Consider the following 17,109-nt stretch of genomic DNA (forward strand, 5'->3'; position numbering starts at 1 on the left):
CTGAATTAGTTAGTGTTCCGAGTAAAATTTAACTAATTATTGGTTTTTATTATAATCACCGCCAGTTTTATATGTTGTAGTACATTTGTTAGCCCACTTTGATTCATGTTGCTACGTTTTTGTGGCGTTTTCAGAAATCAGAGGTGTACTTATATGAAAACTTTTTGTTTTACTTTTGTAAATACAAGGGGCTAAAATATTGCACCAGTCCCATGTGAGCGACGTCTATTTATAAGTTCTGAAATTTTGGTCAAATGATTTTTTTCAGATGACATGAGTGGCGAAAACTTAGCGACTGCTCCAGCTCGGGTTCCAATGACATCTGCCCAGCAGCTGGACGCTTTCAACTACAGACCGGAAAAATATGTAACCCACCCTCCGCCAACCCAGACTTCACAATCTGCCCAAATAATGAGGCCATGGCAACATGCGCCCGCTGATTATGAATCAAGGTCGACTAGTAATTACGATGGAAGGGCCGGATATCCTACGAATGGAAACCATAATCCAAGTCTCCCACAAGACTTCACACCTTACCCCCCTCAGTACCAATATGAACACCAACCTAATCAAAGTAACTATCAGTCATATACTACTCAAAGTGGAACTATGAACCAACAATATCCTCCTATGATTGCCGAATACAACAGAAATCGCAATTTCCAGAACCCGCAGATGTCGAGTCATGAAAATTCCGGAAGTAAGTATGCAAGTCCAGTTAATGCATACCCGAGTCCATTGGCTCCTCGTGAGTTAGCATCAGTTCCCCAAACACCAGAAACTTACATGCCACTTCAGTCGCCAGTTGTGGCACAGACTCCTAAGCACGAAAGTTCAGATATTGTCCAGTTAAAACAATACGATCCTAGTTGGGAGAATTGGGAAATGTTTAGAAAGGATGCAAAGTTAACCGAACTCTTCCCTGGTCAAAGAAGTCAAATTAGAAGGTGCCTTCTAAGCTGCAAACAGAATATGCGGGAATCCATTGTGCAATTGGCCAGTCATGCCACTAAGTCGTCAAATGTCGGGAGTACCTCACAAAGCAGAGGAATGCATTCCAAATTACTAATGAGTGAATTAGGTAATGTTAATATCAAAGAGGAGAAAAAAACTGAGCAGGTTGAAATAGAAGATTCAGAAGCGGAAAAGGAGAGACAGCTTGCTAGGCAGAAGTTAGAAATGGAGCGATTGGAGTATGAGAGGCTGATGGAGTTGTATGACGGAGATAGAGACCTAGTTGAGAGTGCATTGCAGCATTACAGAGAAGAGAGACTAGCAGCGGCTGCAGCAGCGAAGACTGAAAACAGCGCAGATGAATCGGCAACGGGCAAGAAGAGAACGGCTCGGTGTGGAAAAAAGGTAAACTTTTAATAACCTTTTTAAGAGTAATGTACGTAGTGAGTACTCTTATATAGGTCTTGCTGATTTTTTTTTATTTTTAGGAAAAAGTCTTTAAATTTGTTCACGCTCAGCTTTGATTTTTCGCGTTTTGACTTGTGATTTCTTTTTAAGCTCAGTGCATTTCTATTGTTAAAAGAAAGGCAAACTCCACTATCGAACAGCAGATTAAGATTAAGACCATTTATCCACGGGGGAAAGGACCAACACAAGAGCTGTACAGCTCATCACGGCGAACCGCTGTTGTGCCCCTATTTAAGAATTACATGCAATTTTTTTGGTTATTTTTCTGGGCTGGATAATGTTGCTTCACCCTCAAGCAACGAGCACGGATCATGGTGGGCCTCAAACATCCGACCTTTCGAATGAGAGGCGGAGACGTAACCATTTCACCGCCGCTCGCCTGCAAAATTATAAAGGCCCCGAAAAACGTGATTGACTACCAATTTCGAAAATGGAATTTAATTATCAGATTTCGCAGCAAAATTAAAGTTTTACCTCTTGATTCAGTTTTCTCAAATTGGGTTAATTTTAACGAAAAAAGGTCCATCATATATTGTTCTACAAATTCGAAAAGTTTTAAGGCCATCTATTTTTTTTTCGAAATTCAGAAGTTGAAGATTTTAAAAAACAAGTCTGTGTTTATTTTAGTTTTCTTGAGTTCATTACTTTTTTCCAATTTGTAGTTGGCTATGTTTTTTCGATAAGCTTTCCTCTAATTGTACTTCATTCGAGACAAGCATATGACGCTTTCTTAGATAGTTTTTTTTGCGGTTTGACTTTCGATTCCTTATGTTCTGTCCATTTCCTTTGTTAAAAGGAAGGCAAAATTAGCTATTGTACGGCAAACGGGGGAATGATCAGGCCGGAGCGTTTGCTAGCCCTATATAACGAACAAAAATTTTACGATTGAAATGTTTGAGTTCCAGTTTATCCACAGATCGATTTAATAACTTTTGTGCTCTAGAACGAGGACGCCGTGAAAGTGACAGTAGATGCAGTCATGCCTCAAAAATGGTGCACGACAGCCAGAACACGTGCGAAAGCCACCACCAAGCAAAGATCACCAGGGGTTGGAGTTGGACTCCATATGTCTGACGTCATCAGAGACGACGCCACCTTAGCAGCACTTGGGATCCCACTTTCCGACGATGATTCGGACAAGGAAGACGAGGGCGAAAAGAGGAGTAAAATCAGTGCTGGGTTGAGGAGACCCCCAGGAGTGTCGGATGATGAGTACGAGGGTGGGGACTCAGAGAAGAGCGAAGAGTCTGACCAGGAGTCGACTGGCGACGAAGATGAAGAGGTTGATGATCTGGACTCAAAACCAGACAAGAAACGAAGTTCGACGGGGTGGTTGGCAAAACAAAAAAGAGGTAACACTAATTTTTGGCTTGTTTTTTTGTTTTGTTTCTACTTGGCTGCTGATTGACAAAATTATGAGAATTTTCTTCAATTATTTTATGGTGCCTGTTTATGTTTGCCTAAGCCTGATTTAAATCATTTATGCTTTTTCAGTTTGACAAATCATTGATTTTGTTGCGTCATCAAGGAACTATTTCAGGCAATATCTTGGATGCCAATTACGTTCCAAACCTCAAAGGTGTCGGGAGGAAAACGGAGTCAGATGATGACTTTGTGGTTGCATCCGACGATTATGACTCGGAGGAAGCCGTTGCTCAGAAGTCCGATGAAAGTAGCGACGAAATTGTCGAGTCAGAAGACAGTGGTGACTTCGGAGCGAAGCGGAAGAAATCGAAATCAAAGTCTTCTTCCAAAAAAGGAAAGAAAAAAAGTAGAAAAAGAAAAGCGGCGTTTTTCGAGGAAGAAGAAGAGGAGGAGGAGATTTCGATGGTGAAGTCGAGAGGAGTGCGAGCTTCAAAAGCAACAAAAGATTATTCTGAGTTCTTCAAGAAGCAGAAACTGACGACAGAAGGAGGAGAGGTGGGCGAGGGTGGTGCGAATGGACAGGAGGGTGAGGGGCAGAACGGGAATGAATCAGAGATGAGTGAAGAGGTCGAGGAAGGCTCCTCTGATGAATATCAAGTAAGTAGTTATTATTTTTAATTGTATATTAAGAGTCGATGAACGTATTTCAGACTCTTATATAGGTCCCCACGATTTTTTTGTTTTTTTTTCGGGAAAAGTCTTAAAACTTGTTCACGCTCAAAATACTTTTTTTTCGCGGTTTGATTTTTGATTTCTTTATAAGTTCAGTTTATTTCCTTTGTTGAAAGAAGGCAAACTCCACTGTCAAACATCTAAACTGTAAAAGTCACGACAAACGTGATCGGCATCTAGTTTCGAAAGAGAAATTTAGTTTTCCGATTTCCACTCAATTGGTCTTAATGAAACAGCCCAACAAAGTTTTAAAAGGGTATAATGATAATCTTACAAGTTTGCGCAAAACCTTATTAGTTTGTTTTTAAATGAAAAATTGGTGTTTTCTGAGGTAGAAATGACGTTTTTGGCTTTCAAACGAAAATTATTTATATATAGAGTTTTTAGATTTTACATCCTTAACGCTCAAAAAAGTAATACAAAAAAATGAGAAAAAAAAGAAGAGACTTCCATGATAAAGCAGCATTTAATAATTTCAAAAGGTACATCAGATGTCCACTCTGAATTTCAAGTTACAGTAATGATGATGCTTTTTATTCTTCAAGTTATGTAATTCTATTTTGTAACGATGAAACTTAATTTGTTCTCTTCATCATCTGATTATTTAGGCCTCTTCGGACCCCGAAGATTTCAACGTGGGCAAAAAGGCTAAAAAGAAAGCAAGGGACGCCAAGATGGCTAGACTAAAGGCAATTCGAGAAGCTAAAGACAACAGACGCAAAACAAAGAAGACTAGTTCAGATGAGGACCCTGCGTACAGTCCCAAGAAGGGAGCCAGTCCTATTGTGGCTAGTCGGGGAGCGAGGAAGAAAAAGACGGTGATCAATGATGACTCGGATGAGGATCTTGGAGACGGGGACTTCGGAGGGGGAGGAGGGGGGAGTCAGCAATATAAAGGAGCGAGTAGTGACGGAGATGACAGTGATCGGGCATTTGACTACAACCTATCAAAACCGGTAAAATTGTCAGTCTCTCTTGGTCGGAATGTTTTAGGATAATTTAATAGGATATTCTATATATTCGGGATCATCTTATTACACCCTTTTTATGGTAGCCTGTATTATAAACGAGCATAGCACAACCAATTGCTCTGCAAATAGATTGGATTGTTACCAAACTAACAGTACAATGGAAAAGCTATAGCCTACTGCGTAGAGTTTGCAGTAAATTGATACATAACTCATAACTTGAATCTATTGTGATTTTTATACTTTAAGGATAAGAATGCTATTGTGCGATTCTTCAACAACAGTACACTTCAAGAGATTCAACTGGTGCAAGGGCTTTCTAGGAAAAAAGCAGACCTCATCATTCCTCTGCGGCCCTTCGCAAATTGGATGGACATCGTGCTCAAGTTCAAAACCGAGAAGGGTCTAAACGAGAACCACCTCGTAGAAGCGAAAGGCGTCATTGACCAGCAGACTACTCTCACAAACTTCCTAGAAAAGTGCGAATCAATTGGGCTGGAGATCGAAGAATCGGTGCGAAACTTGTGCAATAGACAATCTCTAGACAAAGAAGACAACGAGGATGTGGATGACGATGATCAGATTCAGATCGTAAAACAACCTCAGTTGCTCAATAGCGATTTCAAACTAAAACCGTACCAAATTATAGGGTTGAACTGGTTGTATGTGATGTTCAAAAACAACACCAATGCGGTGCTGTCTGATGAGATGGGATTGGGCAAGACCATTCAGACGATCGCGTTCCTAGCATACCTGAAGGAAAACAACGAGGTGCTTTTTGTTTATGTAGTTTTTGGTGCTAGGAATTTTAGCAGACCGGTTTTTAGCAGGCTCGGAACAATTATAAAGTGTGATAGGGGGGTTGAGAAATTAGACGATAAGCAAATTAGACGGAGGTACTTGAAAGGAAATTAGACGGTTTTGCAAAACTGCAATTGTGAGAAAATAGACGAAAGAGAGAAATTAACTTTGTTTGCACACAAATTGCGTTAGAAAAATAAAATTGTTTGTAGACAACAGTTCAATTTCGGTGGCCAAAAACTTCACAAGTCAATCACGCATAATTTATTCAATTCAAAACTCTCCTGTAATATTCAGATTTGACATTTTATGTTCATTTAAACTAAATGTTTTGATAGGTATTGACATTTTATGTTCTTTTTGTATTTGTGAAACTTGACTCTTAAGAAAAAATTTTTTTTGGCCCTTTCCTTTTCATAGCTTTTTCGTCTTAATGCCAGATTTGTAAAAAATAAATTCCGTCTAATTTCGTTTTTGTAGTATCCGTCTAATTTGCTTATTGCCTAATTTCCTAGGCCCCGTGTGATAGCTAACTTCAAACGCTTAGCTACCGCTTGCTCCCCTGCGCTTCAATTCAACACGAGTGTTATTGTGTGCGTAAATCTTTGTTTTGCCGCTAACTTAGACTGTTGGGTTTTTGAAGTTGATAGTTTTATTGACAAATCGTGAGATAATTGACTTAATTGGGTATGCATGCCCCAGACTGAGCGCAGTTTTGAGTCTGCCAATTAATCATCCATCACTTTATTACGTTGGTCTGCTAAAAGACTCATTTTTCACAATTTATGCTAAATGATTGGTCTGCTAAACGATCGGTCCCCATTTGCATTGTTTTACCAGCTAAATTACTAATTGTACACATTAACGTATTGAAGTATGTGGACTCCCAAGGTGTAAAGGAGGTGTTTATTAAGTGTCAATGAACGATGTGAAGACACGACACTGATATACAACGCTGATTTAAATTATCAAAGAAAGTGCCAATTGTGAATGTTTCTGGAAATCCAAAGAGCTTTAAAGCGATTTTTTTGGAACTTTTTTGAAACTTTCTGTTGACTATGTTTGAAAGTTTGTCGACAATAAAAGGTTCATGAAGTTCTAAGAACATCAGGTGATATGGTTTTTCTTCAAAATTGAAAAGTAGTTGTATATCAAAAGTTGAAAAACAAGGATTGAAAAACTCCTTCATGTAATTCTAAAAAGTTTCGTTTAATTAGGTCTATGGCAAACAGATGATAATAGCTCCTGCTTCTACCCTCGAGAACTGGGCCAGAGAGTTCACAGACTGGTGTCCTTCCATGAAGTTGTTCCTCTATTATGGATCTCAAGAGGAGAGGGTGGACTTACGAAGGAGAGCACTCTATGACAAGGAGGACTTCGATGTTATAATCACCACATATAATGTCTGCATCTCAAATATACTGGACAGGACTCTATTCAAAAAGTAAGAAAGAATGTCTCCTCCTAAGTAAAATGCTTGACTATGCGCGCTAGATTAGTTGATGAAGATAATTTATAAAGGCACAGTTCAAAGTTTTTTTGCTAGTACTCTCTTTCTAATCGTGATCGTTTCGAAGAGCACAAAGATGCCATGTTCTGAAATACTTCAACATTCAAAGCCGAAAAATGACTTGAATTTGAATAATAGTAGTTGGTTCAGTTTAGTTTCATTTGGTAGCGTATTTGTTCCAGACTTCACATCCAGTACATGGTGATAGACGAAGGCCATATGTTGCGCAACATGAACTCGCAGAGGTACCAGCAACTGATGCGCATCAGGGCAGACAGTCGCCTGCTGCTCACTGGGACTCCTCTGCAGAACAACCTGGTCGAATTAGTGTCCGTGTTGACATTTGTGATGCCAAAACTATTTGGACAGCATATTGAGGCATTTAAAACACACTTTCAAGGTAAATCACTTCGAAGAAAAATATCTACTGAAGCTCTCAAATCGGCTATTAGCTTGCTTCATCAGAGTTATAATCTGGCTTCAGTAGCGGATTTGGGGGGGGGGGGGTAGACGCCCCCCCCCCTTTCAGTGATTCGATCCCCTGCCGACCCAAAGGGTCCCCCCTTTGTACTATTTTGAGATATCCATTTTTGGCTGACTGACCTTAAAATTTTTCTAACGGCGCCAATCTATACTAATTTTGATTTTTTGGTCGAACTTTTCCAAGTGCCTAAAAACGCCTTCTTTCAAAAATTTGCCTGCGGCGTAGAAAATTTGGTACAACTAGGGTCTTTATAGTGTTTGGGGAGAGCTCAGAAAATCAATTTGGTCGACCTAAAAAAAAGGTCGACAAAATTTTCAAAATATTTTGAAAAAACGCCCCCCCCCCCTCGAGAAATTCCTAGATTCGAGCCTGCCTGGCTTTGTCAAAATTGCTCACGTCTGTCAAACTTGAAAGAAGGTTTCTGTTATGTTGTTTTCGATTTTCTGCATGCTTTTTCCACATTTAGTCTAAACTCTTATAAGCTGAACTTTTAACTCTTTTTCAGCATATGCTGGTCGCAATGGAAATGGAGAAGAAGATTCTAGTGATTTTGAGTCTGCCAGGATAGAACAAGCGAAGAAGATCATGAGGCCATTCATGTTGAGACGACTGAAGAAGGATGTGATCAAACAGCTGCCAGCCAAACAGGAGAGGATAGTGAAGTGTCAGATGACAGAGGCTCAGAGGGATTGCTACAGTGATATCAAGCTCAGCCTAGCCAAGACATTTAAGGTTAGAAACCAGGCATTGAAAAGGAAACTGGCGATTAAATGGACATTTATCTCGCTATCAAATCGGCTGTATGAGGGAGATTTGTGCAAGCTTTTTATGTGTTGTAAAATGCTGCTTTATAGTAATAATTAAGTTAATGACGAACAAGTGAACACTTTCAAAGGACAGGTGATTCAATACAACTTTAGAAAATGTGTTAATACTATTAGAAAAACAATGGCTCATTACTTAAAGTGCCCTTCTACTAAATATTTACCAAAAAAAATCTTTGGTTTGTGACCCTTTAGTTTTTCATCATTGTGTATATTTTCATTAATTAATTCGTATTTTGATTTTTAAAAATAATTGAAATTGTTTAGGATCGACAGGAAGGTAAAGAAGATAAGAAGGATGGCAAGTCTCTCTCCAACGCCATGATGCAGCTGAGAAAAGCCACCAACCATAAACTTTTACACAGACGCATATTCACAGTGCCAATGATGACCAAACTATCCAAAGCTCTAGTCAGAACAGAGAAGTACGAGAGCTCCAACGAACATCTGGTGTTGGAAGACTTGACTTACATGTCAGACTTCGAGATACATCAGTTGTGCCACGATTCGGCAAAAACAAGAAAGTTCTGTTTACCGAATGAGGATATTTTGGATAGTGCTAAAATCAGAGCGCTGGATAAACTGTTGCCGGAAATTAAAGAGAAACAGGAAAAGGTGCTCTTGTTCAGCCAGTTTGTGATTGTGCTCGACATTTTGCAGGTAAATCAAAAAATGTGCATGGATTGAAATCAAAACAATGGTGTACATTTTTTTGGTAACTGAATTAAGTTATGTGAAAAATAGACTCTTAATTGTGCGTAAACCTCATTCGGTCCCTCTATAGTTATGTTTCACATTAAATTAAAAGCACCATGATTTGTTTTTTTTTGCTCTGATTTTATAATTATAAAATGTCGCTTTTAAATTTGATTTCATTGGCCTGCGTTACTTAAGTAAAAAATTTTTTAAAAAATTTTTTTAGAAAGAGAAGCTTGATGCGACTGAATCAAATTTAAGGCAATGTAAATGTTTCTTATTGAAATTTAGGAGTACTTGGCGATCAGGAAGCACAAGTTTATCCGACTAGACGGCAGCACAGGAGTAGAACAGCGACTGCTCATGATAGATGAGTTTAACCGCAGTTCCTCGGAGGACTGTTTCGTGTTCCTTCTCTCCACCAGGGCAGGGGGTCTGGGGATTAACCTCACATCGGCCAACCACGTCATCATACACGACATAGACTTCAACCCTTACAACGACAAACAGGTACACAGGTTATCCTGTCTTCAGGAAAATTGTCTTTCGTAAACTTTATCAAAAAAGTGCAGGTCATAAATTGTTCCTGAAATTCAAAGAGCTCTAAGGCCATCTATTTTTTTTTTTGAAATTCCAAAATTGAAGTTTAAAAAAACAAGTCAGTATTTTTTTCTGTTTAATTGCGTTCATTGACTTTTTTCCGACTCTCTTTTGGCTATATTTGTTGTTTCGTGCTAGTGCGTGCGAAGCACAGCTCGGCTTCTGTGATGAAAACTGTTAGTTGCCTCTCTAAACAGTTAATAGGCTCACGTGGGTATGTTGGAAATTACTTCGTTACATTTCAAAAGGGTTTTGGAGGTATAAGGCAGCAAACAAGCGTTTCAAGGTAAAACCTCGAATGTATGAGCAATTTGCTTTCTTCAATTCCGGCAACTGAAAAAAAAAACATTTTTCGTGAAACAACTAACATAACAGCATTTGTACCGCCGCTGATCCTTGCAGGAGATCTCCATGATTTTTTATTGGGGATGTTCCGCCGTTTTCAAACAGCGAGCTTAGGTCATGCCGGGACTTGAACCACTACTTTTTATTCGAGAAGGGTGTTTCTTTTGGTTGAAATGGTATTATCGGACCTTTGGAAGTTTCATAAAGGGAAGTCGTTCCATACAATAAGTACAATTGTGAACAGGCTGAAGACAGAGCACACAGAGTGGGCCAAGAGAAGGAAGTGTTTGTCTACAGACTCATAGTTGAAGACTCAATTGATGAGGGAATGCTGGCGATCGCAGACGAAAAGCTCAAATTAGAGGAGAATCTCAGTACCAATGTTCATAAAACACGACTGCCGACAGACAGTAATGATGGAACGCCTGTGGCGTCTGATAACGAGGATTCCAATAGCAGCGTCCCCGGAGGTCCACAACAGTCCTCGGACGTCGCAACTCTTCTTGGGAATATTCTAGAACTTTAATCTATTATATTTGTAGAATGAATAAAACGGTATGTGTACTGTCTTTTTTTTAAGTGTCAATGAACAAAATGAAGACATTTGTTACGTCGTGTAGATTCTTTTTCGTGAGTTTTAAAATTTTTTCAGGCGTGTTCTTTTTGCTATTTGGCTTCCGATTTGGCTCGCCTCAAATTCATTAAGTTAAAAGGAAGGCAAATTTAGCCCTCCAATTAACAAAGAGGAAATAGCGAAAAAATAATTTTTACTTCCATAAGTATATTTTAATTTTCAAGAATTCCCACCGGAATAAAAAAAAACAACCCAGTGATCCAATTTTCTCGAAATGTGTTAGTTTAGTCGAAAAAGTGTAAATAATATAAGCTTGATGAAATTCAAAGTGCTTTAATGTGATAAAATGTTGGAAGTTTCTGGTCTGTGAGTTCATTGACACTTTTCCGGCTATGTTTGTATTTATCTTTCTCTTCTGGCTGATTGTAGATTAATGTGTTTAATGTCTCAACTGATTTGATCGGTTTTTGAACTGTATGAGCACCCTAATTGGGTAATGCTAAATAGTGCGATTTGCATCATTCTCTGTGAAATAAATTAGTTTTTCTTATAAGTTAATTTGAGTTTTTGTTTGAATAATGTTAAAGACTTAATTTAAGAAATAAATATTCCTGTTTGCAATCTTTCTGAATAACTGTCTATGTAATCATTTGTATGAGTTTAGTTCAAATAAAAGTCTTATTTCAGGTGTCATGAGTTTTCCTCTTTTCCTGAAATCGTTAATAGCGTATACATGACGAATCATACATCAGAATTATGGATCCAAAAAAGGCCATAGTGGAAAAGTCACGTCATGCCCGCGAAGAGCGCGCCCTGGCCAAACGCCAAGAGAAAGCGATTCTTACAGTGCAGTCATTAGTTCGCAGATATCTTGTCAGATGCAGACTTTGTAGAGAAGTTGAGACAGTTTTGAATGAAGAGCTAAAAGCAGTTAACGAAGACCCAGAAAAAGATTTCAAAAGTTGCTTTCAAGCTATTGAGAGATACCTAATTGCGAACCATTTGAAAAGAGATGTGAAACATTTCAACAAGTTTTACTCGAAGTTATCGATAATTTGCAAATGCATTACAACTTCAATTATGGCCGACTGTTCGCTAAAACACTCGTACGTTGGTCATGTGTTGCAGAAAGATTGCGTGAAAACGTGGTCCGCTCAGGTCCAAAGCTTAATCAAGTTGTCATTGATGCATTGTGAAAATTTGGATATTTCACAGTCGGCCCACAAGGTAATTATTTCAGACAGCTCCGAGAAGTTACAAATTGGTTTTATATGCTCCAATTTTTTTACTTGCAAGTTTGGCGTGGTTGCTTTTATTTTATTACATTCCAAATTGTAACATGCAAAATTTCTGTTTTTGTGCATTTTAAGCTCCCTTTAGCCGTTTTCTCGCTTATGTTTGCCAAGTTGCAATTGTCATTTTTGTGTTCAAGTGTCTGTGTACTGCTCAAATGTTATAATGTGTTTAATCATCTTTTTTAAACCACTCTCAATAGTACCTGGTATGCATAGGGCAGCATGTGATAGCAATAATTATAAGACTCTTAAATATGTCGCGATTATTTTTTGCTCACCCTCAAATTAACATTTTGCGGTTTGATTTGATTTCTTTTAAGTTCGGTTCATTTTCTTTGTTATAAGGAAGGCAAACTCTTCTAACGAGCAGCAGAAAATAAAAAAGTAACGAAAAACGTGATCGAATTCTAGATTCGAAAGTGGAATTTATTTATCAGATTTCCCAGCGAACTAAAAACTTTACCTATTGATCGGGTTAATTTTATCAAAAAAGAACTAGTCATAAATAGTTTGTGAAGTTCGAAGAGCTGAAAGTCTATAATTCATTTTTTTGTTTTTTTTTGTGTACCGAAGCTATTCCAACTCATTTTGGTTTTTTGCCTCAAGGAAAAAAATGAAGTTATTTGGATCGTGTGGTTTTTGAGAGAAATTATGTAAATTTGTAGACACTATTGTTTGGTTTTCGCGAATTGACTTCTTCACTTTTCAAGTTTGTAAGTTAACTTCAAATATGTTTGCCAAATGGAAGGTAAACTACGCTTTTTTGACAAATATTGAAATAGCGCGACAATGTGAATGAATTTGTTCAAAACTGCTATTAATTTCCCAGGTTTTTCCAGCGGAAAAAATAATTCAATTAGCTGGCTATGTGGATTTATTCTCAAGTTCCAAGCAATTGAAAATCGATAGAAAAGTGTTCTTTTCGAAAAGACAAGCAGAAATGGTGCGTAACGAAAACGCTATGTAGGTCGCGTAGATTTTGGTAATTTTTTCACAAAAGTCTAAAATTTGTTGAGGATCAATTTTGATTTATCACGTTTTGGTTTATTATTTCTTCTTAAATTCAATTCAAATTCTTTTGCCAAAGGGAAAGCAAATTATGCGCTCTAACAACGAAAGTGCAAAAAGCACACAAAATATTGAAGTTACGAAAGTGGATTTTAATATTAAGATTTTCCAGCAGAAAAACCTATTGATATATTACACCTGCGAGCGTAGTGAATAACACGACTATTTTTTCCCCAACCTAAGTCGCAAATTTTGATGCTTCTTTTGGGACATTTTTAGGGGTTTTTGATAGCATGTGATTTGATATTCGATTAGTACTAAATTAACACAGTTGATGCATTTTTCATTCATCCAATGAAACAAAAAAAGCTATTTGTTTCAAGCAACAGTACAATAATAAAAACTCGATTTCAGAAAATTTCCAACTCAAGATATTTCGCAATTTTTTTGAAATGCATAATTTATTCAGAATTTGGTTTTATTCTTTACAATTTTTTACATGCAAAATTCGTCTGGATGCTCAGTTTTGTTAAATTTCAATTGCAAAATTGTGTCTTTTTGTATTTGTTGTCCTTTTTGCTGCATCGGATTGGCAATTTCTCAGCGTATTTAGCTGCTTTATTTGTGGCTAGTGTTAGCAAATTATCAAGGGCTCGTAGCGCAGATGCGAGGGTAGAGACTCTTAATCTCGGGATCTTAGCGTCGTTTCCGCCTCAGCAAAGTTTTTTTTCAAGACTGTTTTACCTATTTCTATTTCACTTTATTTCAGAGCTACTTTTTTCAGGTTTTCTTTCTAGTGTTTGCAAATCGCAGCTTCGCCTCTGTTTCGATAATCAATTTCAAACTAATATATTGCAGTCGCGAGTTTATTGACGTTTTTCGAACTGTCCGTTATTATGTTTTTCTGTACGCGGATGTTTCAAGTAGGTTATTTGAGATAAAACGAGGCTGTTCAATAATTTTATAAGAAATGAAGTTTTTTTTTCTAGTTTGTTCATTTTTTTATGAACTACGCCCACTTACTGTGCTCAAGTTTCATCGGTGCAGAACTCAAGACCATTTTCTCTTATATTGATTTTTTTATTGTTCCGACCATTGAAAATGGGGAGGAATTTTGGTATTCGGGTGTGTTTTAGTTTTCTTTTGTTTTCCACGCAAAATCAGGTACCACAAATAATTATCGGAATGAGTCGAGTGATATATTCTATTAAAGCTCTTTCAGTCGTGATTCTTCGAACGACATTAAAAAGTTTCGAATTTTTTTTCAGTGTCGAGAAAAACCGGTTTGAATTTTTGATTTTTGGTCTAATTTTGAGCTAATAAGGTGACTTTGTATGCTTGTAATAGCCTATTAAGCTTAATGCAAGCCGTTAAAACTTAATTTTACTCAATTAAAGGTAGTTTTTGTAGTTTTTTTGCGCAATTTTTGAAATCAAAAACTTGAAAATTCAAAAAATTTCTGCAAAAAAAATATGAAAAAATTTTCTTGTCATTTTTTCTTCAAAAACTGTTTTCCATTTGACCTATTTTACTATGACTCTCAAATATGCCTAAATTCCATTTTTTTTGTTTGGATGCAGAAAAAAACGACACCAATTTGAAACAAAAACGTTTTTGTATGTTTTTTTTTAAAACTGGTCGGAACATTCTGTGCGACTTGCACAGTAACCGGAAATTCTTGTTACACTTGCGAAGCGAGTGTATTAGTTTGAACCTTCTTTTTCCCAACCTAAGTCGCAAATATTGGTGCCACTTTTGGGTCATGTGCTTTTTGATAGCATGTGCTTTGACATTCGAATAATAGTAAGTTAACATAGTTGATGCATTGTTAATTCATCAAATGAACCGAAAAAAAGTGATTTATTTCAAAGAACGTAACAGTAATGAAAACTCGATTTCAGAAATTTTCCAACTCAATATATAGTGTTTGTCGGCTGTTAAGCGTGCGTGGCTGAGTGGATAGTGCGTGAGACTCAAAATCTCTTGATTGCAGTAGGTCGCAGATTCGAATCCTACACGTAGCCGAGTTTTTGCTAATTCGAGGCTAATTTCTATTTTCTTTATTTCACTTGATATAGCAGTTTTTTGGTCGTGTTCTCGCAAGTGTTTGCGAAGCGCAGCTTCGCCTCTGTGTGGAAATTTTGGCAATCATCAAAGTTACTCGAAGTTAGACGGCTTAGCCTTAACTATTCAATTGGAGCGTAGTAATAAGTTTCGGATCCTTATTCCAGTGTCTTTAAATTTCAAATTGGAAAACCTTTTATTTATTGCAGACTTTTCGTTGCGGATTGCTTCCGTGCTAATGCGTGGGAATATGGGCGTTCTGCTTTGTTTTGTTGAAAAACTATTTTTTGAGCAATGTAAGGCATTGTGGCGCATTTGGCAAAGTGCATTTAGCACATGGTCAGTTGGCGGGGCTTTGAGTGCTTGGGTGCGCTCAAGTTTTAGCTTACAAAGCAGAATGTCCAAAATATCTGCAGCACATTAAAAGAAATAATCGCTGATAAGAGCAGCTTCAGTTACATATTTTTCACTATACGTTTTTGAGTAATTTGATAATGTTTTTCAGGACACCTTTTTGATCTATCTGAGGATGGCACTGCTCCTTACGGAAGTGACTGCGTGGAAGCAAGTCGCTGCTGTCAAACAGTTTCAACTGCTCAAAGTGGGACTTACCAACGTAGCCAATGTATTTCTCACCCACTATCAATCCAATGGTGCTATCCGGATCCTTGGCAAGAACCTGTTCAAACACTTCGCCTCCGGAACCTCCGCTCAGTTATCGGAATTAGTTATAACTTCAGTGCTGACAATATTTAACCGCATCTTCAATGTGTGCAAACACTCAAATGAAGTCATAGACGAGTATTGTGTGTTTTTCCTGACAATTCCAGGAATCATAGCGCTTGTCGCTGATTATTCAACGCCATCAAAACTCATTTTTAAAGATAGCCTATCTATAAAACTACTCAACTACCTATCTCTTGAAAAGAACCTAATGTCAGTTGTTTGTACGTTAGATTTTAATAAACTACTATTCATCTTGGCAAATTGCATACAGATTGGGTACCTTGACCGAGAAACTGTTTTGACCCGGAAAGTTAGGCCGAATTTTGTAGATGTGACCTGCTCGATTTTGAGACACCTGCAAGTGCTATGCTCATTTGACAACAAGGCCTCAGGGTCCAAGTACTGGCATGAGATATTTGGATACATTCCACAGACAATAAATAGATGTAAGTTGAAACACTCGTGATTTAATAACCCATAAATGGCGTAGGATTAATTGAATTGACAGACAGTCTTTGACGATATTAATAAGAATATAGGTTGAAACTTCTTTTCTAAGTATATATTTCTGTGAGAATATTTCTTAAACTTTTACTTTTTAAAACGTTTTAAATATGGCATTCGCACAACCAACATTAAAAGAATCGTCTAATTGAGTTGAAGATGCAAATAACGTTTTTTTGTTTGTTTTAAGGCAATTGTAACCTAAAAGTAGTCAAGCAACAGCTGGCATGTCTTTGGAAGCCAGAACTAGCCGAGAGTCTTTTCTCAACCCTGATGGAGGTCAACTCAGTGGCATCTAATGTTTTCCAACAGTCCTCGAGCTCAGCAACAACATCCGGGAAGTCTCCTTCGAGTCAAATTGTCTCGGAGTCCAGTCTGACTTCTACGATCACAGCATCCTCAGTGCCAGCAGTCAAAAGCAAGAGTAAAGCGAGCAAACTTTTTCGCAAAGCTTTTCCATCTTTAGGAGCCTCAAAAGCGACATCCAAATGTCTGGTTAGTCTGGATTCGTTGGAGATGTTCCATGTCTCGGGAGTTTGTAACTTGTACCAATTGGCTAAAGATGTTTTGTCACAATGCAAAGTGGAAATGCTGTGTGGAATCACAAGATTAGAGAACATTTTACCTCATATGTTGCATTTCATTCTTCTCTATGCTTCGAGAGATGCTGCTAAATTTTTCACAGACATTTGTGCCAAGAACAGCAAGGCGATTAGCAGTGCAAACGGCGAGTTTTATAATGCCATAACTGATTTACACGAGCGAGCTCTGTCGGTTTTTTCATTGTTTTGCGAGTGTACATGGTATCTTACGACTATATTGGACGACATTGAAGTTTACGAACAGGATAAATTGTTCGTTATGTCGGATCTGCAGCTGTTGGTTCTATTCTTAAATCAGCTGTGTTTCAATTTAATATGGAATGAAAGCTACGCCATTATGCCGACAGTTTTCAATGGCGTGCATTCGTTGTTGATTTTGCTGGTGGAGAGAAATTACAGGAGACAGTTTCTGCCTCTTGAATCGCTTCTCATCAAAGATATTAAAACTTGTGTAAGTCACAATGTTCTGCAACTTCCCTCTAATTACCTAATGGAAAGCTCGAAAAATTTGTTTGGTTGACCCAAGAATGGTCGACCGAAAGTTCTGATCGAGAAAGGGTCAGACCGAGAGTATTTGACCCCTCAAGAA

At 37.8% G+C, this 17,109-nt stretch overlaps 4 protein-coding genes across 5 annotated transcripts in view; 3 read left to right on the top strand and 1 right to left on the bottom strand.

Annotated features, from left to right (window-relative positions):
* The window catches only part of LOC134841803 (uncharacterized), a 302,592-nt gene that overhangs the window by 132,423 nt on the left and 153,060 nt on the right, over positions 1-17,109 (top strand). The gene's annotated exons all lie outside the window — the stretch shown is intronic.
* The window catches only part of LOC134841757 (uncharacterized), a 555,870-nt gene that overhangs the window by 106,282 nt on the left and 432,479 nt on the right, over positions 1-17,109 (bottom strand). The window lies entirely within an intron of this gene.
* On the top strand, positions 273-10,482 carry LOC134841599 (SWI/SNF-related matrix-associated actin-dependent regulator of chromatin subfamily A containing DEAD/H box 1B-like). The gene is made up of 11 exons (XM_063857634.1): positions 273-1,359; positions 2,366-2,774; positions 2,963-3,444; positions 4,128-4,475; positions 4,737-5,258; positions 6,506-6,732; positions 6,981-7,198; positions 7,788-8,014; positions 8,374-8,766; positions 9,094-9,312; positions 9,992-10,482. Exons 1-11 carry the CDS (start codon positions 274-276, stop codon positions 10,271-10,273), a joined length of 4,413 nt encoding a protein of 1,470 aa, XP_063713704.1. The 5' UTR covers position 273; the 3' UTR covers positions 10,274-10,482.
* LOC134841611 (ubiquitin-protein ligase E3B-like) overlaps positions 11,013-17,109 on the top strand; it is a 39,730-nt gene continuing 33,633 nt past the window's right edge. For both annotated transcript variants that reach the window (XM_063857641.1, XM_063857647.1), the window contains exons 1-3: positions 11,013-11,548; positions 15,194-15,860; positions 16,109-16,971. In XM_063857641.1, coding sequence (XP_063713711.1) covers positions 11,078-11,548; positions 15,194-15,860; positions 16,109-16,971 — 2,001 coding nt within the window. In that variant the 5' untranslated portion in view covers positions 11,013-11,077. The remainder of the gene's footprint in view (positions 11,549-15,193; positions 15,861-16,108; positions 16,972-17,109) is intronic.

The sequence above is a fragment of the Symsagittifera roscoffensis genome, chromosome 1 (genome assembly GCF_963678635.1).
Source record: "Symsagittifera roscoffensis chromosome 1, txSymRosc1.1, whole genome shotgun sequence".
NCBI classification, from domain to species: Eukaryota; Metazoa; Xenacoelomorpha; order Acoela; family Convolutidae; genus Symsagittifera; species Symsagittifera roscoffensis.

Bases quoted from the DNA above. Each gene is read 5' to 3' on its own strand.
- LOC134841599 (XM_063857634.1), top strand. From the start codon at position 274: ATGAGTGGCGAAAACTTAGCGACTGCTCCAGCTCGGGTTCCAATGACA. The intron at 8,767-9,093 runs GTAAATCAAAAA...ATTGAAATTTAG, and splicing joins TTGTGCTCGACATTTTGCAG to GAGTACTTGGCGATCAGGAA. The intron at 9,313-9,991 runs GTACACAGGTTA...AATTGTGAACAG, and splicing joins ACCCTTACAACGACAAACAG to GCTGAAGACAGAGCACACAG.